Below are 27,703 nucleotides of genomic sequence, written 5' to 3'. Positions count from 1 at the left end.
ACCATCTCATCTGCTATCTGAAGTCTGTAATTCATCTGGGCAGTGTAATGCCAAAGGGAACATAGAAGTCTTTTTTAAAAATAAAATAAAACAAATCATGCTAAGGGGCTGTGATCTCATGGTCTACTTGCAGTAAGTTAGAATGTATGAACCGCTCAATAAGCCTTAGCAGACATATTTTAAGATTCAGCTGTGAAGTATTCCTCCAAGTTAAAATGATTAGCGTCATCACTTAAAGCATCTCTTTTTATCTTGTGAATCACACTGAGGTCCTTGATGAAAGACGGTATATAAATCTAATAAATAAAAATAAAATATAATAAAATAAAAATAACCCAAGAGCTTTGGAAAGGAGGCATCACAACAGAAGCTGTTACTGGCCAGCTGCCAATTTCTGCAGAGGCTAAAATTTTCATTTCACACTCATGGCCAGCGTTATGCTTCGTTTCACACTTCTTGACAATGCACATGTAACTTTTCCAGTTGTTTAACCATAGTCAATTGGTATGAATAGAGTAAGAGATCATGTTCTCCTTTGTCTCCTACCTTCTGGAGGATGACTGAGCCCCACCTTTTATTGCTGCTGAGTAAGTATTCCTGCAAAGAGGGTAATGCAGCTCATGATAAGTGATTCTAGGAACAGTTCTTCTTTTGTTTAGCCATGGTTAAACCATCAGGAACATCATGTGTCCATAGGCTCCTACTCTTGACTAGTTTTCTCCTCTAGAGCTTAAGTTCTACTGAAGTTTACAATGCTTGCTCTGTGCACTGAGTAGTTTCAGTTAAAAACATTCCAAAAACAATTACAGTTCAAACACTCTTCCACCCAATGATCCTGGGGTTAGATGGTGTTTAACACCTGATGTCTTCACCCTACAGACCAGGGCTGACTATTCAGCCAAGAACATACCAGTATTAAACATACCAAGAACACATCATACCATTAAATATGGTACATACCATACTGTACATGGAAACTCCTTTGATAATAAGCAGGTTTTGCATGGCCAGTTATTTTGTAGGACTAAGACTATGAACCAATGAACGGGAAGTGATGGTCCAAAGGAAAGGAAAATCTAGCATGACGCCCTGTATTCTGCCATGCCCAGGGAGAGCCAGGGGCCATAGCATAGGCCTTGCTTTGCATGCAGAAGGTTCAATCCCCAACATCTCAAGGAACTCAGACTGCAGAGCTGAGAAAACACTGCCCTGGAGATGCTGCTGCTAATACTGAATGAGATAAACCAGCAGTATAGAGCAAAGTGGTATGCTCACACAGAGAAAAAGGTTTTAGTACTCAGTAGGTTCTGTTTTTTGCATCTTGGAGAGCTTTAAAGTTTGTTTTTTTCTGGAATAACTGAATAATTTAAAAATATTTCCATTCAATATTACTATTTCAATGACAACTAATGTACTGAAAAAGCTTCATAGGGGTTTTCAAATACATCAACATAGGAAAAACGGACAAGGCACCGGCAGTCCAGCACTGGCGGTTTGTGCAATCTTTTCAAACAAAACAAAACAAATCTTTTCAAACAAAACAAAAAATGTATCTTGGCAATATAAATCCCCTCAGCAGATATGCAGACAAAGGAGACTTTTAATGTAAAGTACATTTGTACTAAATTCTGAAAGCTGCTCCACAAGTTACCATATTTTTTGCACCATAACACTCACTTTTTCCCTCCTAGAAAGTAAGGGGAAATGTCTGTGCGTGTTATGGAGGGAATGCCTACGGATTTTCCTCCTCTAAAAACTACGTGCGTGTTATGGTCGGGTGCGTGTTATAGAGCGAAAAATACGGTACATTGTAGAAAACACAACACTTGTTTTCTACTGCTATGTACGTGTAGCAAGCAGCCATCACCATTTTTTGATGGCTATTCTGCATTTCATGGCTCTCTTTTTAAAGTGTTTTGCCCTTCAATTCTCATGGTAAATGTAGACATTTAATTCTGGGACCTGTTCCCAGGTAGTCTTTGAGCTTTATATTTGGTAAGAAATTCATTAGATAACAAAAGCATTTTGACATCTAAAATGACAAAAAAGACAATTCAATTCTGTAAGTTACTCTACGGTGTAACATAGCTAAACAGTCCAATACTGCTTACCTGTGTCACCTTTCACTTTAAACTAGGATCAATAAAACACAACATGATGCTGGCTTACAGGAAGATATCCCAATAGGTAAGAGTGTCACAATAAAAGCTTACATGGCTCCGGAACCAAACTCCTCCATGGTAGTATAGCAACCTGAATGTACTGACATGAGCAGACTTTTGAAATGGGGTTTGAGTTTAGTTTAGCAAAAGTGTAAAGCACATGCTCTAGATGTAGAAAGCCCCAAATCTGATATTCTAGCTCTCTACTTCCGAATTTGTCAGGCAACTGGATAGTGGGACACTTCTCCAGCACCCTACAGAGCAGATCTACAACCTAGGTGCCCCTTAGAACTAACCTGACCAAAGCTGAATTCAGATGTACACTTCTCTTTCAGTGAGTGATGCACAAAATACTGTTAATACTCTTAGACTCACATTTCAGCATCATTTTGAGTAGGATTATCAAATACGGAAATCCTCCTTACTATATATTTCTCTATGAAACCGAGTCACACAACTGAAACCCAGGAAAATCCCTTAAAAGCTCCTAAGCATCATCAAGACAAAATAAAGATGCCATTTCATATTCATATAGAAAGTGTCTTCACTTTTGAGCTTGAGCCAACAATCATGCCATTGTAATTTTCCTTTGTTAGACTATCTCCTTATAAATCTTAATATCAGCAATGTTGACATCTAATAATATTGAAGTTGCTATGAACTGTCAACTCATATGGAACTTGGTATTTATACAGTATAAGCAGCAGCAGCAATTAACAAGGTCTGAAAAGATATGCCGGGAAAAGGGCTAAGGCCTAGTATGCAGATATCTTTATATACACATACTTTCCTGGGATTGGGCAGTCTGTCCAAAACGCAACTGTGGCCCATCAACTGCCCATCTCTAGTTTAGGATTTAGTTATACTGAAGTTCAAATGAGTAATCTGAGATACCGCTGTATATGTACAAGACTTGGAAACCATACAGGTTGCTTAATATAAAAAAGCAGCTTAGAGAACAGGAAAAGCAAAGCATCTCATTAAAAAACCCAAATGCACTGGAGCAGAAATATTTTCTCATACCACAGTTTAGTTGCATCATCACAGTTTCTCTGTAAACCAATGAACATACCCTTAAATATGTCATTCTGATTTTATGCTGCGTTTTACATTTATTACGATTCAAACTGAAGAGTTTCAGAAAAAGGGAAGAGTTTTGGGGGGTGGAATTACATTCCCTGCAAATTCTAAATTAAGGTTGTGATCCAAGTCAAATATGGACAGGACACACACACACACCAACTACATATGTTGTGTGTTACAAATGCTGTTAGAGCATTTAAACTTTAAGTGTGTTTAGAAACAAGTTACGTGCTTTGGCATGAGAGCAACTGAAATGGGACCTTGGAGAAATGCTGAAGAGATCTTACAAATACATCCAAACTTTGCGGAAATGGTTTTTAAGTAAAGCAAGGGGAGTACTTGAAAGGGAAACTTAGAAAGTAAGTCAATTGTGCATGCAGCTCTGGATCATGACCGAAGCCTTCAGGGACTTGTAAATAAAGTGGCCTAAACACTACTGTGTGCTTAGTAACAATTATTAAGCCATTATGTAGAGCAGCAGACCGCTGCGCTCTGTAAGCAAAGATTGGATTCCAGATTCCGCTTTTCATAAGGTCAGATAAACAGAACATAAACAGACTATAAAGAATAGAACACAGAATTTAGCTTTTGCTTTTTTCACTATTGGGAGGTAATCAATTCCCATTTTTAGATCTTACATTTGATAGAAATATAGCAGAGTAAAATGAGTGATCTCTCCGTTAACATCTCTATGTGCTGGTAACTAGATTTACTAGCTAGTTCTATTCTAAAGCTCTGCTGTAATAACTTGATTTTTAAGCATTGCTCTTGATCTGCAATGCCCCCAAAGTGACAGGACTTTCTCGACAGGTACTGCCACATTCATAAGATATGGACACATACATTCCAGCAACTAAATCAACATTCTGTGGGAAGAAGCAGGAAAGTCGTGAGAATAAAAGATCATCACTGTTTGCCCTCTTGTGGGCCAGCCAGCTATCTGTCTGAGCATAGTAATTTCCCTAACAGCAATAATTAAATTAAATGTTTGCTAAGTATACTGGCAATGGAGAAATGGTAGAAATAGACAAGAGCGAGCATGACAAGGTATCAACACAAAAGGTCATAAAATGAACAGGTATGATGGTGATGATCCTCATGAACTATCATACTAGAGATAAAACTATGTGCCTAGGGAAGCCCTCTTCTTGTTCAGCTCAGAATTTTAATGCTTTAATTTTACTTAGACTCTTTGAACACAATAATCTGATTTTCACTTTTATTTTAGTTTGGCAGAAATGATGATAGTGAGAAGATACAGAAAACCGGGAAATAAAATATATTTCTGTAAGAACTTGGGCCTCATCTTCACCGGAGTTCTTTCCTTCTCCCTACCTACTTGGTCCCTCAATGGAAATGAAATCAAGAAAGCCTGCTGGAGTATCTAATATTTGCAATAAATTCAGATCCTAAGCATATGTTAAAGATGCAAATGCAAAGTCTTTGAATAGAATAATCTTGTGTTAACTTGACAGGAAAGGAACTAATTAACAGAGATAAATAGTCTAATGTAAAATGAATGCAAGGTCCAATGCATATACTTTACTGGACAATACATGACAAACCCAGCTCACCTTTGGAGGTCCAAATGATATGCCAGCATCCCCTGTATTACTAGAGGTCATGACGTACAATGGCATTGTGGCTATAACCTGCCGCAATGTCTTCTGCAAACATCCAACCCTGCACATATGTAGCTTACACTGAGGTTGGAACATGACCACAGATGTTAACTAGGAAGGCTTCCAGTCAAGTGTCAGAACTCAGAACAGAAGCTTGAAAAATATGAACCAGAAAAACAAAATGTCTCTAGTGGACATTGCTGGAAACCAAGTTCATTTCTAATCTGTTAATGGGCAAGCTATTCCACTGAAGGTCCCTGAAGTGTAGTAAAGCAAGCTCACAATAACATAAGACTGTGTATCTCAAGAAGTGTGCATGCACACGAAAGCTCATACCAAGAACTAACTTAGTTGGTCTTTAAGGTGCTACTGGAAGGAATTTTTTGTTTTGAATAACATAAGAGTTACACATTGAGACCAAATACATGGGCCAGTTGCTTTGACATCTAAAAAGTGATCAACACATTCCCTCCTTGTCCTTTTGTGTTGTATCATTCGGATTGTAAGCCTGTGGGCACCAAATGACTTGCTTGTTACTCTGGGAGCTTTTACGGCTAAAGAGCGGGCTACAAATGTGTTATACATATGAATATTTTAAAAAACAGGTAGAACTATAAAACACTATGTACATATATATACATAATACAAACTGACAAAACAAAACACCCAATACTTCCTTTAGTCATTCCTTTGGAAGAAAAGCTGCACTCAAGAACAATAAGGAAGTCACATCATATTCTACATGAGGCGCTCCATAGGGGTGAGTTGCAAGACTGATGCCATTTCATTATCTTCTGAAGCAGTCCACACATTTCACAAAAGTCAATGATGATACAACACTGGAAGAGCCTAGAAACATAATGGGCTAATTTTCTGGGAAGGTGGTGCCAAAGGCTATGGCAGAGCAACTCCCAAGTATTCCTGAATGATATTGATTATCTGGATTCACTTCAGTGTCCCCTGCTTCTAAAACTGAATTGTCCTGATTTATGGTCTTTATCAAGAGAAGGACAGGGAAGTGTGACCCTTATTACTCTTACTAGATCTCTCCATGGCTTTTGACACCATTGAGCAGGATGAGTATCAAAAGGCATTGTATCACAATGGTTTCATTCCTACCTGCATGGTCAAATCCAGAAATGAACTGGGGAGTGGGGGGAGAGTGACTTTGGCCTCCTAGCACTTATGTGATAGGATTCCACCAGGCACTACTTTGTTCCTGGGTTTGCATTCCCTTTGATGGAGCAGGCACATAGTTTGGAGGTACAGCTGAATACATCTTTGTCAACCAAAGTCTAAGTTTCCTTTTTTGCTTGGAGGGCTTTTTACCAGCTTCTCCTGGTCAGCTACAGCCATATCTGGATGGGGATAACCTGGCCATCATAGACCATGCACTCAAGACTAGATTACTGAAATGCACTCTATGTGGGGCCACCCTTGGGATTGACCCAGAAGCTCCAGCTAGGGCAGAATGCAGCACCTAAGATGGGAAGAGATGGTGGGCAACATGTAATACTACTGCTAAAATATCTGCACTGGCTGCCCATGTTACAGGGAAAGGCTCAAGCCTCTTATATTAATATAGAAGGCCCTGAACAACTTGGATTCTGAGTACCTTAAGGGCTGCCTGAGTTCTTATATGCCAGTTTGATCATTGAGATCTGGAGGAGTGATGTTAGTTGTCCCCCATGTTTCAACAGCCCGACTGCTTTTGATGAGATGTTAGGCATCTAGTGCTGTTGGTCCCCCACTGGAGAATTCTCTTCCAGCAGATGTGGCAGGCATCCTCACTTCTAAGCTTCAGACACCTCTTGAAGATTTTTATGTGTTGCCAGTCCTATTCAATGGTTTACACTTTTAAGATGAGGCAGTCATTTTTACAATTATTCTGTATTGCTGTTAATTGTATTTTATCTCTTTTGTAGATCCTGCTGTACGCGGCACTGAAATTTTGCATGTGAGTGGTATATAAATATTTTTAATAAATAGCATTAATATGTAATGTAACAACATTGAGAGTTCACTAGCACATACTATGCAACTCGCCAACATAAAATTCAACAGCAAATTAAAAAAAAATCCTTCTTTCTGCATATTGACCCTGAATTAGCAGGTAAAATTCCCACACTAATATAAAAAACCCTTGCAACTCCTAATTATATTATGACTTAATTTAGATAACATATTCAGTGTATTTGGCCTTGTAACCAAGTTTAACACTGCTGAAAACAGTATTTCCACTGGGAAATACTGTTCCTATGATTTAAAAAGAAGTCAATAATTACTAAAATATTTGTTAAACTATCTGAAGATAGCTTTCTCACATTGATGGCTAAGCCAGTGAAGCCCGATGTCCACCATTTGTAAATAAAATATACAGTTTAGTTTAAAAAGTAAGTACCTCAAAGACCAATCTAAAAGCCAATAAAGATTTTTCATCCAATAAGAAAGGTGCAAAATTCAGGAGAAGGGCAAAGCAAAAAATATTTCATGCATATTATGCCTCAGAAAGGTAGCAGCTCTGTCAGAGATGACATAATTATTTAAGGACATCTTCTCCTAAAATGGGGCGCATAAATGGAAAACTAATAGGCACATACATCATAAAGCCAAGACATTTCTTCAAGAGAGTCAAGGGGAAGGTTAATACAATATGCAGAAAGTTAAGATATTGAAAGCTGCTAGAACGCTCATTAGAGACAATGATTTCAACATCAAAATATCCATAACCTAGCAAGGAATGGTAACTAGTCACAACCTCCAAGTTGACTTAGCAATTACTACACTTACGACACTTAATTGGAAATCCCAGGCTTTTCATTTTTTGATAAACTTTTCACATGCACGCAGAAAGAGATGAATGCTTTTCAGCACAAGCTTTTGATGCCATACAACCAACTTGCCTGTCCCTGGTACAACTTACTGCAGAAGCTTTATACTTCATAATATTAGTTTTAGTCTTCTAGCATCCCTAAAGCAACTATGACCACTACTACAATAAAGAGCTTCAAAGATCTATTTTTGAATCAAGCCTCTGAATAGCACAGGCTAAGAATCTAAGTAAGTAAATTAGCAAACACAGTTTTCTGTAGGTTGTGTTCAGAGTTCCTAAAGAGTTTGTGTGGTGTAGTCAAAGCATTGCAGTAGGTTCAAATCCTTACTCATCTATGAAGCTCACTGGACCAGTCTTTCTCAGCCCACAGAGTTGTTGCAAGGAAAAACATGGGAGTGAAAGAAACAAATTTTACAAGTAGCATAATGTTTACTAAATCAAAGGGGGAGGAAACATATTTCATTCAACTACACTACAACACTCTACTTCAGAATATGCCACGTATTTAGAAGGTGGTTTTGACTCATTGTTCTCAAACTTTTTTCTCAGGACCACAACTTTCAGAATAAAAATTTGCTCACGCCGCACTGATTTTTTTTATTGATAAGAAATAAATTGGAGAACAAAAAGAAACAACTCCTGGCAGTGTTTGATTTTGAAAAGGTATCTATCCATATTCTGCAAATAAATAAATAAATGATACTATTCTCCACGATACTACACTGAAATGGTTAAGTGTTTCTTTGATTGCCCTTGAATCTTCCTGCAACCCTTGCCATCTTCTCTGGCCACACCAGTGTGATGTGCCACACCCTTTGAGAACCACCACTCTAGAGTTCTCTTCTACTGAAGAGCAGGAAACGGATTTTTCAGGCTAGGCCAGAGTTCAGAGACTGCACACATTCACACATCACTTCCACACTAACACAGCTGATTGTTAAGTTCAGTGATGGCCCCTTTTATCTAATGGAATATGAATGGGAGGGCCCTTAGCGGACATCTTTTCTGGGTCACATGGAGAATCTGAAATGCTTCTCTGCATGTTTTTATATCCTGACATAATTACTAGCTTTTTCCATTGTCAAACTATATATCTAAGCCAGAGTCAAAGCTAAGACTAAAGTGCCAAAGAAATGCTTTTGTAACCAGAATGAAGAGACAGGTGTTGTGACCATGTTACAGATCTTATGATAAGCTGCAAATCCTCTGGATTCCCAAAATACTAGCATAAGCAGTCACTATCAGTAAGAAATGGATGGTATATAAATGTTTTAAGTGAATCATAATAAGAATAGGGGGGAAAATAATTGTAACAGTAGCCAAGAAAAATAAAGCACAGGAAAACTAGTTTACAAAAATAAAAATGTGCTATTACTGAACAATATTATCCACACTGTTTAAAGATGTAAACCCAAAACATCCCAAGGAGAAGACCACTGCAAGTTATGTTGGAAGGAACAGGTTACTTGAAGTTTGCTCTAAAATTCCAAAAGGTATTATCATGAAGCGATGCTTGCTATGCCACAGACTTGTGTGTGTCAGCTACGAAGTGCACTCTTCCAGCGGGAAACAATAATGCCAGCTGGAGTGAAATGTTACAAAAATGAAGGGCAGGGGATTAAAGTGAATGGTATAGGTGTCAGATGGCTTCATATATGGGATCATAAAGAATATTTTTTTGCACAATTTTAAATTCATTGGCTCATCAATGTAAGATTTCAGATACAATTGAAGATACTAGAGTTCAAATGGCAATGGAGAGAAAAGATATGGCTATTGCACTAGCAGCACGCTGGTTGATAAATTCCCTCCCCCGTGAAGTTCATCTGGTGCCTACATTGTTGTTTTTCAGACATCTGGTTGGGCATTTTTATTCTCTCAGGCATTTTAAATTATTAAAAAAAAATGAGTGAAAAGGAAACTGAATTTTAATCACTGTAACTGAGTTATCCATTCTGCTGACTTTGGAAAGTGCAAGTACCCTGGGATATATATTGTATGAAAGCAGTATACAAATACTTCAAAAAAATAAATAAATAGCTTTTTCCTGCCATATATGCCAAGCATCATGAACCGGGACTGAAGAATTTATTTTTTTAAAAAAGTTAAAATGTAATCTACTTATGCAATTAAGTAAACTATATATTTAAAATAAAGATCAACTCCACAGCATGATCAAGACTGTCAATGTAAATCATAAAATCACTTTTGAAATAAGGATGATAGGACATACGATACTCCACTTTCCTTATAAAGCTCATTATAAGGCTAAATTCCAAGCTAAACATTTCATTTCCAAAATGCATAAAAACACATTTCCATCATGATAGTTACATTATCAATTCCAGTACCAAATACCATCAACCCCTTCTCGCTACTCTGATTTAGAGAAGCTGAAGGCATGAACAAGGCTCACTGATGCTTTCTCAGCGCACTTACCTGCTATAGGGATCCCTCCTAGACCTGTGCTGTGTTGTGGTGGGAGGTTTAAGTCCAAGAAATTACTATTTGAAGGGGGATTTGCTGTGTGGTTCAAGTGCATGATGTTATTGCGTGGGAAGGCCATCCAAGGATAGCGAGCGGCTTGGCCTGGAAAACTGAAGGAGTTGTAAACTGCTCGATGCTGTTGAAATTGCGGGAACCTCTGTGGCAAGACTGAAAATGTGCTATTGAGAGAGTTGGCATTTGCGGGCGCAGCAGGATGCAGAAATCCAGAGCCTGACCCTTTGGCGGTTGTAGTGTGTGGGGAAGGGTTCTGGAGAGACGTGGGCGAGAGGGAGGGTTGGTCTTGGACCGACAGTTCCTTCTCGATCAGGTCTGCTAAGGCTTTGCGGGTGATATCAAAGGGATCAAACCCCAAGTCATCTTCTTGCTGTTTGGAAGAACCAAATCCAAACGCCGCTTGCCAGTCTGTAGACGAGGATACTGGGATGGTTTCTGTGGGATTTAAAACAGGTTATTAAAGACAAAGTTGCATTTTCCCCAGCTTAATATGAGTCAAAATACTGACCAATTTCCATTTCCAAGAATTGGCTATTCTCATTTCTAAGGCAGTTTCCCCCAGCCTGGTACCCTCCAGATGTTTTGGATTATAATTCCCATTGGTCCTGAGAGTTGTAGTCCAAAATATCTGGAGAGTAACAGATTGGGGAATCCTATTCTAGGGGCAACTGGTTTTTAGATTAAAGCTCACAATATCCTTTATGTTCTAGTGGTATACAGTTACCAAGAAAGCAACTTTCTTTATCTTTGCATTTTTCTTCCCTGTAGTTCTAAACTGATCCTCTACTTGGGATTTTCACATTTCTGTCTCACCTGAAAAGCTGCTCCCGAAGGTAACAAGCCCCTTCAGAAAATTGAGGTGGAGGCTGTGTGGGCCTACTAGGGAAGTTGCTGAAAAATCTGGCAGAAGCACCTCATGGTTTTCAAGACCCAACCCTATGAATTTCCCATCCACCTTCTGCAACACATTACAGTAGAACTTCTTCATTTTTTAAATATAAGAAGCCACTCTTTCCACTGCATATATTCCTTACTAGAGGCTAGATAATTCTAGAGATGTCCTACATGAAGGAACTTGATTGAGAAGCACTATTCAGTTACTAATGAAAATGTCTCACCACTTGTAATTTTAAGCAAAATATTCTTATTGATCTCATTGCTCATTAGCATCAATGACCATATGCATACAAGCACAAAGTATGATTTATGTAAGGTTTTCTGTATTTATTCTGAATCTTTATTTTGAATCTACATTTCCACCATCTATGAAAAAGGTAAAGCACTTTATAAAATAATGTGACATATTCACAAGTTCTTTAAACTGGAGCAGTACTGAGCAGCACAATCAAGTTCATGCTAAACTGTAAGTAAATACAAGAGCCTGAAGATATTATTTCAAGCTATTGTGTGGATGGGTTATCTAACTAATACTATACCTGATGTGAAGAGGCTCTGTGGCTCTGGTGCCATCGGCCAGTCATTTGAAGTCTGTGGGGAGCTGGGAAATGGAGGGAGTCCACTTGGAATAGGGTTGGGGTGCCGGAAGTTGTCCGAGAAGAGAGACTGTGACTCTGTTATAGCCCCTTCAAAGGGAGACCGTGCACTGTGATTGGATGAACTGATGGGGATGACTGAATTGGATTTTGATAAGCCGGGTGGTGGTGAAGGTGTGTCACTATTTGATATCTAAAAAGAAAAAGAACACAATTTACAATCGTATAGTAAAAACAGTTTCTCCTTTTAACAACCATTTGGTCATTTCCAAATAGCATGTGTTTTTACAGCTAGTGTAAAGTTTTAATCAAGCAACCATCTTATGCAGCTGATAGGCAGGAAGGTATATTTAAGATTATGGCAAATAAATATTTCAACACACAATATAGTCCTTTTGCAAATATAAGGGTATGCAGTTGACAAGAGTTAAGAAGTGCTGGTTCTCAAATCTTACCTGCTGCGAGTTATCACAGTTTCCTATACTGAGAGAATCTGAAGGTTTGTCGATAGTGCTAGAGAGAAAGAAAAACTATTAGGCAAATGTAAAGGACACAGCCTGATGGCCTGAAACTGTAGGAATTAATTAAAAAAGTAATTTTAGAAAACCTAGTTCATGGAGATAACTGACAACAGGCTGATTAGCTCCATCTTGCACATTCTGCTTGTTCATTGTTACTCAGTGCAACCTCACAGCAATCAAAGTTTGTCTATTGCCCCTACTATCAGCCCCCGACATTAAACTGGTGTCCATGAAGCAGGAACCATATCTATTTATAAGAGCTTTGTGCTCAACTTGAGATTGATGGAGCCCAGAGGACTCCCCAATTTAGATTTCAGTACACTGAGTTGTAAAGAGAGGAGAGACATGAAAGAAAGAGAAGAGGCAAAAGGAATAAAGGTAAAATAGAAAGTGAATGAACCAATAAAACTATTCACCACAGCAGAAAAGCTCACTTCTCCTTTGCGCTGCTTCAGTTTCAAGACAATAGGAATGCTGTCACAACCTCTCACTTAAACACAACAGGAGACAAAACTGAAGCTCCAGCCGCTCATGCATCCACTCACCCAAAATCAGAACAGCAGAGCAACAGGAAGAGCCAGGAAAGGACAAGACAAAACTTGGAATAAGATCAGCAATTACAAAAACCATGAAAAGATGAGTTGAAGGAATGGTGACAGCGGGACAAGGAGAGATACCAGATCAGGTGCTGTCAAAAGCTAAGTGAGCGAAGGGGATCAGGCCAGGCATGCATGATGGAAGGTGCACTGGCTGGGTTCAGGCTGCAAATGTATGCTAGCACAACCTGCAGTATTAAGTAAGGCTAACATTTGAGACACTAGAAGAAACCAAGATGCTAGAAAATGAATTGGCTGATATGGCAGTTCAACTGGAAAATAATATACTGTCACTATCTTGTTGACAAATCCAGCAGGTGTTGCAGTAAGCCACTGGACATCAACTGATGGACAAATGCAAATATTCAGAAAATATCTGCCTGCTATGTGACTTTAAGACTGAAAGCGCCTCACAGCCAATGACCAAAGCATCTGGGTTACACAAGTGAGCTTCCTCAGTGGTTCAAATGTGAAATTGCTGACCTTCTACTATAAATATGTAATTTGTCCCTAAAATCAGCCTCCATACTAGAGGACTGGAAACTGCTCAATGTAGCTAGCATCTATTGTTTAAAAAGAATCCAGCTAGGACTTGGAACATTATAGGCAGCTTAACTTAACATCTAGTCTAGTAAAACTGGTGGGCAGAATTATTAAAAATTGAATTACCAAACATGCAGAAGAGCAAGTCAGACTGAAGCAAAAGCAGCATGGCTTCCACAAGGGTATTCCTGTCTCACCAACCCATTAAAGTTCTTTGAGGGTGTCAACAAGCATGTAAGTAGAGGTATCCAAGTTGACATTGCACACTTGAGACTCTCAAAAAGCTTTTGATAAATTCTCTCACCAAAAGAACCTAGAATAAGTTTAGCAGTCATAGGAAAAGAAGACAGGTCCTCTTATGGATGAGCAACTGGTTAAGTAACAGAAAGCAGGAATAAATAAGACTTAATTATTTTTAATTCTTTTCTCATTATTAGAAATATTGCAGTCTTTCAGTCCTGCGGCCAGAAACACAGCTGTTTCATAGAAGTTACCAGATGTTCAAAACCGCTTTACAAATAAATAGGCTTGAGTTCCTGTTAAGTCTGTGATAGCATGCCTCTGAAAACCTTGATATCTGGATTAGACCTATGATCCACTTAGAGGAAGCGCTGAATATGGTTTCAAAAGTTCCAAATCAGCCCATTTTAGGCATAAGACTAGCCACAGGCGAAGGCTGGAACCAAACGATTCTTAAGGTAAGAGTAAAAAGCTCTTCCACTCACGGAGGAAAGGTTGCCAATTTTTAATTTCAACTGTAGTCCTTTTGTACCATGTTAAATCTTGTTCTGAAATGTTTTCTAACCTTCAGGAGTGGATGTGGGATGGTGGTGGAGGAAGATGAGACAGTAGTGGGGAAAGATGAGAAAGTCCTATTCATTGTGTGGACTTTTGGATCCTGGTCAGCTGAACCAGTACTACAGATGTGTAGAACATTTTCAGATCATTTTTTCAGGCTCATAACTAAAAAAGAGCCTAAGAGATGCTTAGCTTCATATAAAGCATTACTACAACGTTTCAATAGTGCTATGGTAATCCACAATGGAATATCTAAAGCAGATCACTTTCTTCTCAGCAGGACAGCTTCAAAATTAGGTAATGGGATGTTTTTCTAAATAGGAAAGCTCTTCTATTGACATTCTATTTCCAAAAGTGCTGGTGTCTGCAATGATTTCTAGTGATGAAGTCTGAAATATTAGGCCAATGTTAGAGCAAGAATACAAGGTATTCAGTGAGTTACCCTATTTCCTAATAAGCTTCTTAGACCCAGCTCATACATTACTGGTGCAACATGGAAGCAACCTCCTGTGTTCTGGTTCCTCATTAACACTAAAAAAGAAACAATGGAGTCAGGCAACTTATATGGCCACTTTCCCCAGCCTAAGAAAGCGGTTTCCACACTGCAACAGTACACATCAGTATTCCCAATTCAAAAGCATAATATGCTGTGCTGTGCAACTTGCATTTTGAATCCAACTTGTTAAAAGCCCCACAATGATGCAAGGGACATACTGCAGTATTAAACACGAATTCAAGTAGTCTTAGTAGTCTAAACGGAGGGGAAAGCTGATGGATCTCAATCCAGTGCCATACTTGCTTAACAAAATGCCTGGGTGAAGTGTGTAATGTGCTTAGATCTGCCAACTGAGATCAGAGTATTCAAGACAATTAACTAAATGACTCTTACCTAAAAGATCAGAGTTCCTACTAAGCAACTTTTTCTCTTAAAGAACATTAAAAATTGTTTGCTGAAGTGAGGTACGTAGTTTGCTAGAACACAAGACGCAGAAGGAAACTTGTTTCAAAATGCCTTGCCTTTTCCACAACCCTTACCTTTAAAAATTATCTTCTGGCCTAGACACAGACTTCTCCTGAACAAACTGCCCATTGCAAAATAATGTGCAGTCCCCCCCCCACCTAGGCATCACCTAGTGGTTCAGGCCAACCATTTTAACTTGAATCCAGCTCTCTTGACAGAGGCTAGAGAATCATCCCTCCACATCAGTGAGAGAGAAAGAAAGCTAACTAAAGGTATAAAAGGCAGCACAATTACCCGAAATCTGAATCTGGACCATCTGGAGTCATGTGTTCTGAGTCTGTGCCATTTTCTAAAATAGGAGGCGTTTTCCTGTGTTCCATAGTTAAGCCGTTGACTGATTTACTTGAACTCTGTAATGATGGCCAGGCATCTTTGTTATTACTGTTGGGTCTGGAAAGAGGTGAAAGTAAAAGAGAGTTCAAGTTATGTAGAAAATCTTAATAGTGAAACACTGGGAAAATTATTCCTCATGCCATATACTGTGCAGAGGAATATGGAGGTCTTCAACAGAAAAGTTAGTGTCTGCTATTAAGACTGTAGAAAGAAACTGTTTTCTTGCACCAGGCAGGCTGTTTACACTTATAGTTGTTGTTTTTTAATTAGGTGAATCCCACCAAGACATGTGGTCCTTAAACTGTTCTTTCATCCCAACATTCTCCAGTTTTATGAGTAATCTTACCCCTACCCTTCATATGCTAATATCCATGCTTTGTCCTTGAGAATTTCCCCCATGTGACTGGCATTATACACTTCTGAAATATCACTGTACCAGTTCTAAGTTCTAAGTTACCCAATTTGTCTCGTTTCAAGTATTTATTCCCAAAGTTTCAAAACTCAGGCTAATATAAGTATTGATCACTAAATAAGGTTCTTTTGGTGTGTAAAGTTATTTGAGAGGATGAATAAAGGTAAACTGAAGCAGGGAATCACATCTTTAAACAGACATCCCCTGATGGGTTTTGTATATATATGCAAATAAATATTAATATTTATCATCAACATAATTATAAATGTTTCTTTCTCCTAATTAGTCCTTTAGTTTCACCCTATTTTTGCTCCATCCCAGCAAGGAATGAAGGATATTTAGAACCATAACTTATAATGATTGTTTAGAGACCTGTGCTCTTTTCAAAATGTGTATCTTGTCTTGCCATTCATTCCTCGAAATGCAATAAATTTATGAGTTCTCAAAATGAATGTGGAACAGACACAATCTGCTTTTTAAAACCAAGCGTCACTGATCTAACTAACAAAAATTGATTGCATTTTCAATTTTTATATTGATTCCTCATCTTTCCATGCATTTCTGGATTGGTTCCATAAAGCAGACACTGCAAGAAGGTAAATATGGCACTGTCAGTTCCATTTATCAAGTTGAAAATTAGTCTGCCATGTAATTCTTATCTGCTTGCCTACCGTGTTCTAAAGTTTACACCCACATAAAAGTTGCTTGTCTACCTCTCTTCCAGATTTGAATGCTGGTAACTGATGAGTGAACTCACAAACTGGCTATTTCTCTGTCAGCATTTCAAGTTACTGCCCACAAGAACTGTATGAAATCAGAAAGCAGTGGGAATCACAGCCTTTTCTATGGACCAATGGAAGTTAAGTTTGAGCAGAAAAAATGATAATAAAGAAATCATGAAAGAAAAATCTTCATGAAGTATACAGCAGATGCATTTTCTGTTTTGAATGCAGAACCAACTTATTTGCCACTTAGATGACACTTGTTTCAGGAACAAAGCTGGACTCTATGCTTAAGAACTTAGATTCACAGCAAAGAGTGGCAAAAAACATCAAAACAGATGACAAGAGGATAACAAGAGGATAAACCTAACATTTATTCAGTTTCTTCAGCTTTCAAGCTTACTGGGATCTTATAAAATAAATCACTGGAGATGTAAGACTGCTGAGACAGCACAGACAATTCAGAATGAACCAGTAGGAAGTAAGCTTATTTCTACTTTGTTTTATGGGCCAGATAGAATGGTCATGCATACCCAATCTACCTTGGGTCTTTTTGTAAGAATGGTAATTAAGTTCTTGAGAAATTCCTACTGCAGAGACTGGACAGAGCCAAATTTGTAGCCATTTCTAAAGACATTGTCTTCTTGCTGTTTCTTCTTGCCTTATGATGTGACTCCATCAGGTCAGACCACACTGTGAGAAAACATGACTTGACTCTTGCATGTTTGGTTTATTTCTTTTGATGCTCTTGAAGAAACAGTATTTCTCTTGCAAAACTCACACTGATACAACAGCCAAGAGAGTAAGAAGGTATCATTATCCATATGAGAGGCTTGCACATGACAAAATTGATCTGATGTTCTGCCCAGAGTCAAAGTATCAACTTTCCTTAATACAAGATTTGTCTTTTCCTTTAAGAGGCAATGCTGATCCGCTAAGATTTGGCACTGGAAAAATTGTTTAGGATCCTGAGCAAGGTTGCTCTTGAAATCTTATTGGAAAAGGATCCCCATTAGGAAGGATCTAAAGAGAGTGCAAATTCTTGTTCACCAATCATTTGCCATGATCACAAAGTTCAGGTGTTCACAAATAGATTTTCCCATTCATTTAGGTTTCCCTTATTAATAGTTGAAGAGGCTAAACCAGAGGTAATAGCAGTCTGACTACCATTCAAACTCAAGAAGTATCTTGCAAGCACAAACCTTATGTCATATTCTAAATATTAATGGTGTTTCTGCTATTAAGTAATGTAAGCTTTTACAGAAATAGACAACCACTTAAAATTGTTACTTGGAATAGATAGGTGCTAGGTCAAAAAACCCTCAGCAACCTTTCATTAAACACACATATAAATCTATGTTACTCTGTCAAAGTCTGCACCCTACATATTAGCAGCCAACGTATTGAAACAAAAATCTCAACTAAGTTGCAATGAGTCAGAACATTTTACACTAACTTTGTCTTTCAGATAAGTCCTTTGTGGCATTCTCACCTTCTAAAGGCAAGGTGGACTCACACATTCATAGTAATGTTGTGTTGTATTTAAAATGAGTAAATCTTGTATTTTGTATTTCCAGTTTACTGACATGCCCTGCTATTTCCCACCAAACCATACTATTTTACAATTGTAAATGATGCACTAATGCGAACATCTGCTGAAACAGTTGTTTGAAAATGCTGCATACATCTGTATAATGATGCAAAGGAAGTAAGATGTCAAGTGTGCTGGCTTAAGCAGTAAGGCAGTGAAGCAGAGTGCTTAGAAAGAGGGGTAAAGGGGGAGGTTTGATGAAAACTAAAGAGCACACACAGAGAACCTTTACTTACACATCATACCTCTGTAGTGAAGTCACTTTGTTCTTGTTCTTGTCAACTGCATTTGAAGACAGCTGGAGGAAGTTGGGGTTTAACTTGTATAATTCCTGGAGTAACTTCTGTTCATATTCTTGATGCTTACCAGCCTGGGGTAGAAAAAAGTTATAAAATAATGCAACTCTGTCAACCTGGTAATTTGCAGAGAAATCTTCTTTACATCAAAATTTCATTTATCATGTTCAAATAAGAGAAGCTTGGTTATTTTAAGCTAGCGTAGTCCACGTCCCACCAAATCAGAAGACTATGACAACTATTTTGGCCTCCTTTGTAAAAATGTAAATTCATTGCTGCGTAAGGGAGTTTACTGCAAGCTGGTTAAGACCTTTCTAATTTCACTGAAAGGTAACCTCAGAACAATTGAAAGTAATGATTACATTTCATAGGTGTACCCCACAATGCCCATTTCAGTTTCTTGGGTAACGTGCTCAGAAGGTGCAGAGTGATAAGTTAAAGGAAGGAGAGGTAACTTGGGGGCCACATTTCCCATCATCCCTGACCACTGCCCATACTTATTGGGGTTGATCTGAGTTCAGAGTTCTGGCCCTTGTTCTGCAGAATAGCATTCCTGTTGAGGTACAACAAGCACCCACTATCTGCACTTTAGATAACTATTGCAGAAATTTTTGTTCATTTATCCAGATGGATAAATGAATCTCTGCGATGAGTTTCTAATTTGTACTGCTTTCAGTTTTCTTTTAAATGTAGGGTTTTTTGTTATTAATTTTTTGCTTTTATTATCCATTGCCTTTAGATGATCATGTAGGAGATTTACTATTATATTATATTTATAAAATACATAGGTAAAGGGACCCCTGACCATTAGGTCCAGTCGTGACCAACTCTGGGGCTGTGGCACTCATCTCGCTTTATTGGCCAAGGGAGCCGGCGTACAGCTTCCGGGTCATGTGGCCAGCATGACTAAGCCACTTCTGGCAAACCAGAGCAGCACACGGAAATGCCATTTACCTGCCTGCCAGAGCGGTACCTATTTATCTACTTGCACTTTGACATGCTTTCGAACTGCTAGGTTGGCAGGAGCAGGGACCGAGCAACGGGAGCTCACCCCATCGCAGGGATTCGAACCGCCAACCTTCTGATCGGCAAGTCCTAGGCTCTGTGGTTTAACCCACAGCGCCACCTGCATCCCATATAATACATAACTGCTACCTTTTATTCTCAGCTCAGTTTATAGAACTTCAAATCTGCAGCAAGAATGCTTCAAAGTCTTTATATTTCCTCTCACTCCAGCCCTGGGCATTATCTCCATTTCAAAAAGAAGGAGCAGAGAAAACAGTCAAGCCAGACATAAATATCCTGGCTGAACAACTGTCAGGCTGCCCTGGTCAAGCAGGGACCATCTTGGCTGTGAGACCTGGAAGACCTGCTTCCTGCACTGCAGGCCTTTTCCACCTGGCCTGGGAAGTTGGGGCCCTGACTGACTCCAGTTACAAAAGCTGAAGCTGCTGAACAGACCCTTAGGTTGCAGAATGGTGTGTGTGTGTGTGTGTGTGTGTGTGTGTGTGGTGTTGTTGTTGTTGCTGCTGCTCTTGTTGATATTAATTTTTGTATCTTTATTTTTAGAGCTTATTATGATTTAAGGTGGAAATTGTTTTATTTGGTTGTGCACTTCCTGGTATGTTTTATTTACTGTTTATGACTACTTTTGTAACTATGTAATTGTTTTTACGTTGGAAGCCCCCTTGAGCATTGTTTTAACTATGGAAAGGTGGCATACAGATAAAATGATGCATGTATGCTTAAATACTTAAGCCAACTTCATGGTGTTGGCTTAAATACTTCGATCGTGGTTTCTCTAAACCACATTCTGAAATCGAAACTGTAGTTTCAATTCTGATTTACTGGCTCAGATCAGAAATATGAGGCATTTAGAGTAATATTTCATGGTATAGGTTGCAACACACATACCTGCATCTCTTCTTTTGTAAAACTGGCTGCTTCATCCCCTAATTCATGTAGATACATACAGTCTGGTTTAGGACACTGCATATTCTTCAAAAAGTAACTGCAATATTTTGTGGTACCTAAAGACGCCTGGGGGGGAAACGAGACATTAACTATAAAGGACAACAAACTATATACTTTAGAAGTAAGCCTGTTTTAGAATCCAGCTTCTGGTATCATGGTGCTCAGTTACATGTACTGATAGATATTTGCCATTACGTGACACACACACACACACACACACACACACCCTTATTCTTATATAGTTACAAACACATACATTCATAGTTATAGTTACATACACACATTCATATTACCTTAAGTGTTCTTCCATCTACTACCACATTATTGACACACTGTATGGCTCTGAGTGCATCTTCTGACCGGATGTAAGTTACATATGCACTTGCACTTGGACCCTAGATAATTAAAAAAAGTGTATGTGCATAGGTCAGTTTATTAGTCATCCTATAATGCAGCACTGAACTTCACAAAATTCTGAAGTACTTAATACATAAGAAGCCCTCGGCAAAGGATTCATTTTACAGTAGTAATTTTTACTGCAATATTTGAATAATCAGTTTAAACAGATTGCAGAAGTGCCTGGGACTAATCGGACAGCAAATTTAAAACACATTTTGTCATAGAAGTACTTCTAAATACTCCACCTGGCAAGCACCATTTTAAGAGGCACTCCTATCCATAAAACAAACACAAAGGAATAATTCTAAGGCAATGTCTGCTACAACAGGAATGCAAAACCTAAATTTTAAAAAACAACAACTATGTTCCTTGCTTCAGAGTGAGGAAACTATGTTCGTTTCTTCAGAACATATGAGTAAAATCTGTAGAATGAAGCAACTATATGCCATACAAGGTTGGGCTTCCTGAAGTTAGGTTTGAATTGATGGTTTCCCAACTCTGTACACTGATATTCATAGCAACAAGGCTACAACAGCTTTACTCCAAAATCCTTACCATGCATTTGGATTCCCTTCTTTCTTTACAATTATGTTAACTTTTTGCCTGCTCTTTGCTCCTCTACCCATTTTGAAGCCAACTTCTAAAAACTTAAGTATTCCAAGTAACATATCCCTTTCCTACTAACAAACTTGAATGAAAAAGTAACATATACTTTGAAATAGGAATTACTTTTTTCATTAGTACGACAATAGCATATCAACCAGATTAGGGTATAATTAAAAATCTTCACCAAGGTACAATGCACACCCAGAAGTCAATACAATCTTTCTATTTAGTAAAAAAACTATAACATATTTCGAGTATATCAGCTTCTGCACCAGCAAAACAGCTATAGTAAATCATGGGGTGCTCCAAGTTAGAATGCAACTACATTCCTGTACAAAGAGGCAATAATAAGGAGGCTACATTCCAGGCAGTACAAATGAAAAGATCTGGACACATGTTTGCAGGGGAATACATTCATAGGCTCCACTTAACTGAAATTACATTCTAATTGTAGAAATTCAGGGGCAGTTTACACCTTACTGCTGGGCATTCTACGTTGTAGAATTAATCTGACTCTGGTTATTAGTACATGCAGACAAAAACAGAGCTGCCGAAATGTTCCAGTATGGAATGTTTTTGACCCAAATGAGTTGTCCATATGCAACTGAAACTGGTGGAACTCCAGCTGAACACCCACCTTTTGCCTAGGTCAAGGAGAAATCAGTATCTTACCTGTGAGCCTGCATATGATGTGCTGTTGTTGATTACAACCTTGTGTATTTTGCCAAATTTCCCAAAATATTCTGGCCTTTTCAAAACCTGTTTGGAAGATTAAGTTTACCGATAAAAAAACAATATTAAGAAGCAGCTCAGACAAAACTCAGTCTACTAATAGATGCCTAACTATTTTTGCTCCCTTTGTAAAATCTTTTAACCAAAGAAAGCAATGGAAAATTGCTAAGCAGTTACAAATGAACTATACAAAACATTGGTCTCAGGCTGTCAACTGGAGCAGCGTGGGAGTCTCCACCCAGGCACGTAACTGGTACTGAGCACATACCATATTTCCTACAATTAGTGGCAGATAACTTCAATTCTCTCTCCCAAAGTCTAACAACACTGTATTATAATGAGTTCTTCTAACAGCCTGCAGTCCATAAATCACATAAAATTCCAAGTGGAGATTGAAAGGTATGCCAAGTGGGTACCAATTTAACAGGCCCACTGCCAGCAGGGACCCCAGACTATGAGCTTTCATTTAAAAAATCTAGCCCTCCTAGAAATAAACTTATAAAGCAAGATGTTCAGGTACCCTACTAAGCAATGTGCTAGGCTGTCTGCTCCTGTGTTTAAGTGCTTTTTAGCCAATGAATAAAGACAGAACTGTGGTTGAAGAGTGCGCTTTGTGAGCATCAAGAGAAAGAAATTCATGGGATCCTAAAGAGCTTCTGTTTTCCCCTCCCCTTTGGTGCACTTTTCCTGATTCCATCTCATTTTGTAGCACTTGGAACCTCTGTAGTATACGCTTTTTTCTTATCAACCAGAATGCATCTTTCCTATGGTGGGTTTCTCTGAGATCACGTAGTCCCCAGAAGTTATTTTCTGAAATACTACTACACAGTAAGTGTAGGTGAATGTTAAAGAAAACCATGGTGAATTCAAAATTTGGAGGAATTGGGCATGTCTCCTGCTGCGCAGGATCTATGGTGCAAGCATTAATTAACAATTCATTGCATAGCTATCAGCAAAAGGGCACAAAGATTTGAATATGCAAATGTCCTCTTTTGTGAGTAGATCAGAGGTCCCAATACAGTGTACCAGGCCCAGAAAATCCTGATAGCACTCCTGCAGATTGAGCACCAACATAGTAATATGTCTCACTGACCAGTTTAAGATAGTCTGGTCATAGTGTTCTCACCAACCAAAATTTCTGAAAGCTTTTAAGAGCAGCCCCATGTAAAGTCATACTATCAAAGTTGTTGCTTTAGCAGGCTTCAGAATGAATTACTATGGCCAGAATTGTCTTCTGCAAGTTAGTGCAGCTTAGTATATCAGCAAAAGTGGTCCCAGCCCAGCATCCAGAAGCTGTTCCAGATCAAAGAAAACATCAAACTGGGAGCCTCCCTTTTCAGAGCAAATGCAGCCCCATCCAAGGCAGGCTGTACAACTAACTCCAGATCCACTGGTTCTCACAATCAACAACATTTCTATCTTATTAGGATTGTTATTGCATATTCAATGACACACTGCTCCCTCTAGACAACTTCAGTGTCCACTGTCTCCCTAGGGTCTCATGAAAAAGAGTGTGTGTGCCGAGTATCATCAGCGTACTGATGACTTTTCAACCAGGATTCCCAGACTAATGACCATGGGATATAACAGAATTCAACCGGCATCATTTTATGGGTCCGCAGCCCTGGGTTGGTGGTACTGAACACCACTGAAAAGCCCAGAAGAATCAACTAACTTGAGTAGGAATTTATTTGGCAAACTATAATAACTGCAGCAAAAGTTCAGGATACAGTTATTCTACAGGAAGTTCAGACTTCTGGCAGCTGCTTACCTCTGGATCTGCTAGGCGTTGGGATAACCCTACTACGAATACAAGATTCTTCTGTACAACCCGTACACTGGCCAGATGTTTACGATTCTCTGATATCTTCTGTTTTCTTTCATTTTGCTTCTGTTTCTTTTCATTTTTTATCCTTTGCAGCTCTTCTTGGGAGAGTGGTTTATACACTGCTGGATCTTCTGGATATGGCTGATAAAAAGAAAAGTGGGTAAGCCTTGATTAATAATTTCCACATCACTGTTTCCTGCAAACCTCAAGCCCACTGCAATAGATGCTATATGAATGATATAGAAACAAGCAATGACTTCAAATAAATCTGAGCCCACCAAGGAATAGGTGTGCACTTTCTGCCAGTGAGGCTTCTTAAACTTTGACATCATCCTTTGCAAAGATGGGTGACATTTCCTCCCTAGAATTGTGCAGCAGCAGATAAAGGTAATGGTAGATAGGCTGCCATTATCTGTCTTCTCATTGTGAGAAGCTTGGTGCATTTCTATAGAATACAGAAAACATAGTGATTAGATGTAAACTTGTTTCAAAGCAGGCATCTGAAAATATAATGGTTGATATTATACGAGTATGAGTGTCATGATAAAACACTAACAGTAACTTGTCACAAAAACACAATATATGACAATACCATGCTGATTAATACCTTTTTTTATAAAAAATTTTTTTTAAAAAAATCAAAAGCTTAAAGGGATGCAATGCAACATTCAGTTTTTTACACATACCTCCCTTTAACCACCACTGGCACATGAAATGTGACCCACTTTAGCAGGCCAATGAGTTCAAACAGCTGGGTCATCAGAAGCATTCAAAACAAATGTCCTAGTGAAGTACTTAATGAGCATCTACAGATTTCAAACACCTCACCACATTACAGAAAAGGTGCAAATTTAGAAAAAAGATAGAGATGATGCAATAACCAAAACACATCTGTTCATTTAAAGAAGTTAAACTGAAAACAGTTTTAGGGTGGCACCTGGCTAAGTCTTACTTAGACCCACTGAAATAAATGAACTTTAGTTTCTTTCAATGGATGTACACTAAGCATCACTTAACTGGATACCACAAGTATACTAGCACAAGTAGTGTGGGAATTGCTTTTTCATGAGCAAACAACATTTAAAGTGCCCCAGCTATGTTGCCAGATGCCCATCCCATGTGCTTCATCGAAGGATAAAAGTCCCTGATCCCTTGACCATATCAAGAAAACCATAGGTGAGAAGCCTCAGGCCCAGAGGCCAAGTGCTGCCTTCCAGGCTTCTCTAATCTGGCCATCAGGACTTAGACACCCTTCACTGGCCCTACTCCATATTCTCCTCCAGCTCTTTTGCTTGGCTAGAATGTGTCCTTGAACAGTGACAATGTATCTTACTTATCTGGGTATCTTACACAGAAACCTGCTTCACTTTTTGCCTGTTGCTCTGATAACAGGTCCTATGATGGGAGGAAAGTCTTTCCATCTGTCTGACCACCCTATTCCCACTTGCCCTGCCAACCAAGACACTTGTTGCAGATTTCAGAGGAGACGACTGGAAACAGCTGTGGCTGGAAGAAGTGGAGGATACTGTATTGCCCTATGATATATGTACCACTAAACCAATGTTTACAGTGATACTTGACTTCTGACAATTCATGAGTTCAGGAGAATACTTTGCGGAAAGTATAGAACTCAAAAGTCAAAGAAAGATCAATATTTCACTTAAAGGGACTCCATATTCCTCCCTGGTTTGACAGTGAACCCTAAGATAAAGTCTTAGGGGACAAGATACATCATGTTTAAAGCAACATTTCATGTTGGTGAACCTTATTACATAACCAAATTTATTCTAATGAACTTAATATACCTTTCTGCAAGCAGGGCAAAGCCCATTCTCATCAGTGCGAATACGATGCCAACAGAAGCGACAGATCTGGTAACCACAGGTGCAAGGGAAGAAGTTTATGTCATCAATTTCAAGAGGCTCCATACATAGGGGGCATTCCACAGGGTCTTCCTTCGCATCTGGGCTGCGAGACATCTCTGTTTTCGCACAGCAGCAAAAAAGTATATAATAACTTAAGGGAGGAATAGCACAGAAAACTAAAATGAAGATACTTGAAGATCTGGAAAAGAAAAAAAGATGAATGAATTACTATTTAAGTCTACACTGGAGCATAACCAATTAATTCACCCTGAATCAAAAAGCAGTTTATAAGCTTCTTTTTTTCCATTGCTTTTGCTTAAAATATTTCACAGCCTCCAACTTAGTTTTCAAGGGGTATTAACCCACAAAGTTTTCCACTCTCAGTGAATTGTGAAAAAGAGTGGCATCTAACCCTTTAGTTTCCCACTGTCATTTAAGCAAACATCTCAAATTATTTTACAACCCTTTGTTGTATAACAGCGCGATGACGTCCTCCAAGTAAACAGCCAAAGTGAAAATTTCTTCAAATCTTTGTTCTTACATGATTCACAGAAAGCATTCTTATACGCTTTGGGGTTTGTAGCCCTCCCCCCAACCCTCAATATGTGGTGAAGACATTTACCACACTTAAAAATGAACCAATAGCTAAGCAGTATTCAATTGAGGGGAATGAAATTCCACAGCCGAGGGCTGGCATCAAGAAAAACCTCAACATGTCCTTGGATTTATAACACATGAGTATATTCTATATCTTAGAAATCACAACGGTATGTGGAGGTGTATGCAAGCTCTCCAGTATAATTACTGTGATAGTAACTGGCCTGCAGCAGTCTGTTCAGTGATCAACTAAATCAATAGCAGTCAAATCTGCAGCCTTTGGTTTAATATAATATAGATGGAAAGGGAAGGAAAAACACGAGAAAAATTGTGTGACAGAAAGGAAGAAAAGGGGTACCCTCTCTCTTGCCCCACCCTCTACCAGCATGTACCCCATGTACCAACATTATCTTGGAGGCAATCTGACCTTCAGAAAGAAGGTTCCCTGCATTTGATTCTTTGGCAAACATTGCTCAGGCAGAGTTAGAGAAATTTTACATTTTATTCACTGAAGTGCCAGGGGTCCCTCAAACACATAAAGTCAGCTCAGAACCACCATCAATGCCAGCCCATGTAAATAGTGTTCATCTAAGTGTGCACCATTTGCAGTACTGAAGCAAACAATTCTTGAATTGATTCAGAAAAGCACTGATATTATCAGTATGATTGTCCCAAACAACCTCAATGTTTTTTCCTGTAACACTTGCTCAATTTCCAGTGGATCCCATCAATATGGCAAGATGAAAAACTAACTCAAAAAGCTCTTCACAAACATCAGCAAGCTGCCACTACTGGTTGCAGAAAAAAATGGAGCACAAGGAATAGTGACTTCTACAACAATAGGTAGAACTAGGCCACAAATACAAACACAAGCATCTGGGAACTACAAGATAATAGCACAATTATCTTGGTGCCCAGAAGCAGATACTATTTAGAATTTAACATGAACTGGTGTGCTAAAAGTAACCTTAGGTACTATGTTGAGAAACTATAGTTGGGATTCTCTATACATGTAAAAGACTGATTTGTCCAAGTGTTTAACAAAGTTCATAATTTGTTTGGAACAAACTGAAATAGTTTTGCTTATCATAATGCAGTTCAAGATTTGTAATTAACACCACAAATGATATCTGAATATCCTGTCTTCTAATTTGCCCTACTTGTCCCTCAGTGG

General features: G+C 38.7%; 2 protein-coding genes across 5 annotated transcripts in view; both read right to left on the bottom strand.

The window, feature by feature from the left end:
• The window catches only part of LOC114605350 (solute carrier family 23 member 1-like), an 81,298-nt gene extending 71,047 nt beyond the window's left edge, over window positions 1-10,251 (bottom strand). The window contains exon 1 of the mRNA XM_077934879.1: window positions 10,140-10,251. The gene's annotated coding sequence lies outside the window, so the exon portion shown is untranslated. The remainder of the gene's footprint in view (window positions 1-10,139) is intronic.
• The window catches only part of CNOT4 (CCR4-NOT transcription complex subunit 4), a 51,768-nt gene that overhangs the window by 9,244 nt on the left and 14,821 nt on the right, over window positions 1-27,703 (bottom strand). For 2 of the 4 annotated variants that reach the window (XM_028745796.2, XM_028745800.2), the window contains exons 2-10: window positions 25,873-26,131; window positions 24,011-24,208; window positions 22,180-22,266; window positions 20,796-20,897; window positions 20,443-20,568; window positions 18,469-18,602; window positions 12,151-12,208; window positions 11,639-11,888; window positions 10,140-10,637 (exon numbers count right to left, since the gene is read on the bottom strand). In XM_028745796.2, coding sequence (XP_028601629.1) covers window positions 10,140-10,637; window positions 11,639-11,888; window positions 12,151-12,208; window positions 18,469-18,602; window positions 20,443-20,568; window positions 20,796-20,897; window positions 22,180-22,266; window positions 24,011-24,208; window positions 25,873-26,046 — 1,627 coding nt within the window. In that variant the 5' untranslated portion in view covers window positions 26,047-26,131. The remainder of the gene's footprint in view (window positions 1-10,139; window positions 10,638-11,638; window positions 11,889-12,150; window positions 12,209-18,468; window positions 18,603-20,442; window positions 20,569-20,795; window positions 20,898-22,179; window positions 22,267-24,010; window positions 24,209-25,872; window positions 26,132-27,703) is intronic. The other 2 variants (XM_028745797.2, XM_028745801.2) reach the window with 1 other exon arrangement.

Source organism: Podarcis muralis, chromosome 10 (genome assembly GCF_964188315.1).
Source record: "Podarcis muralis chromosome 10, rPodMur119.hap1.1, whole genome shotgun sequence".
In the NCBI taxonomy this organism is placed as follows: domain Eukaryota; kingdom Metazoa; phylum Chordata; class Lepidosauria; order Squamata; family Lacertidae; genus Podarcis; species Podarcis muralis.
Note: the sequence above shows the minus strand (reverse complement) of the source record. Positions and strands in the feature narration are given on the sequence as shown.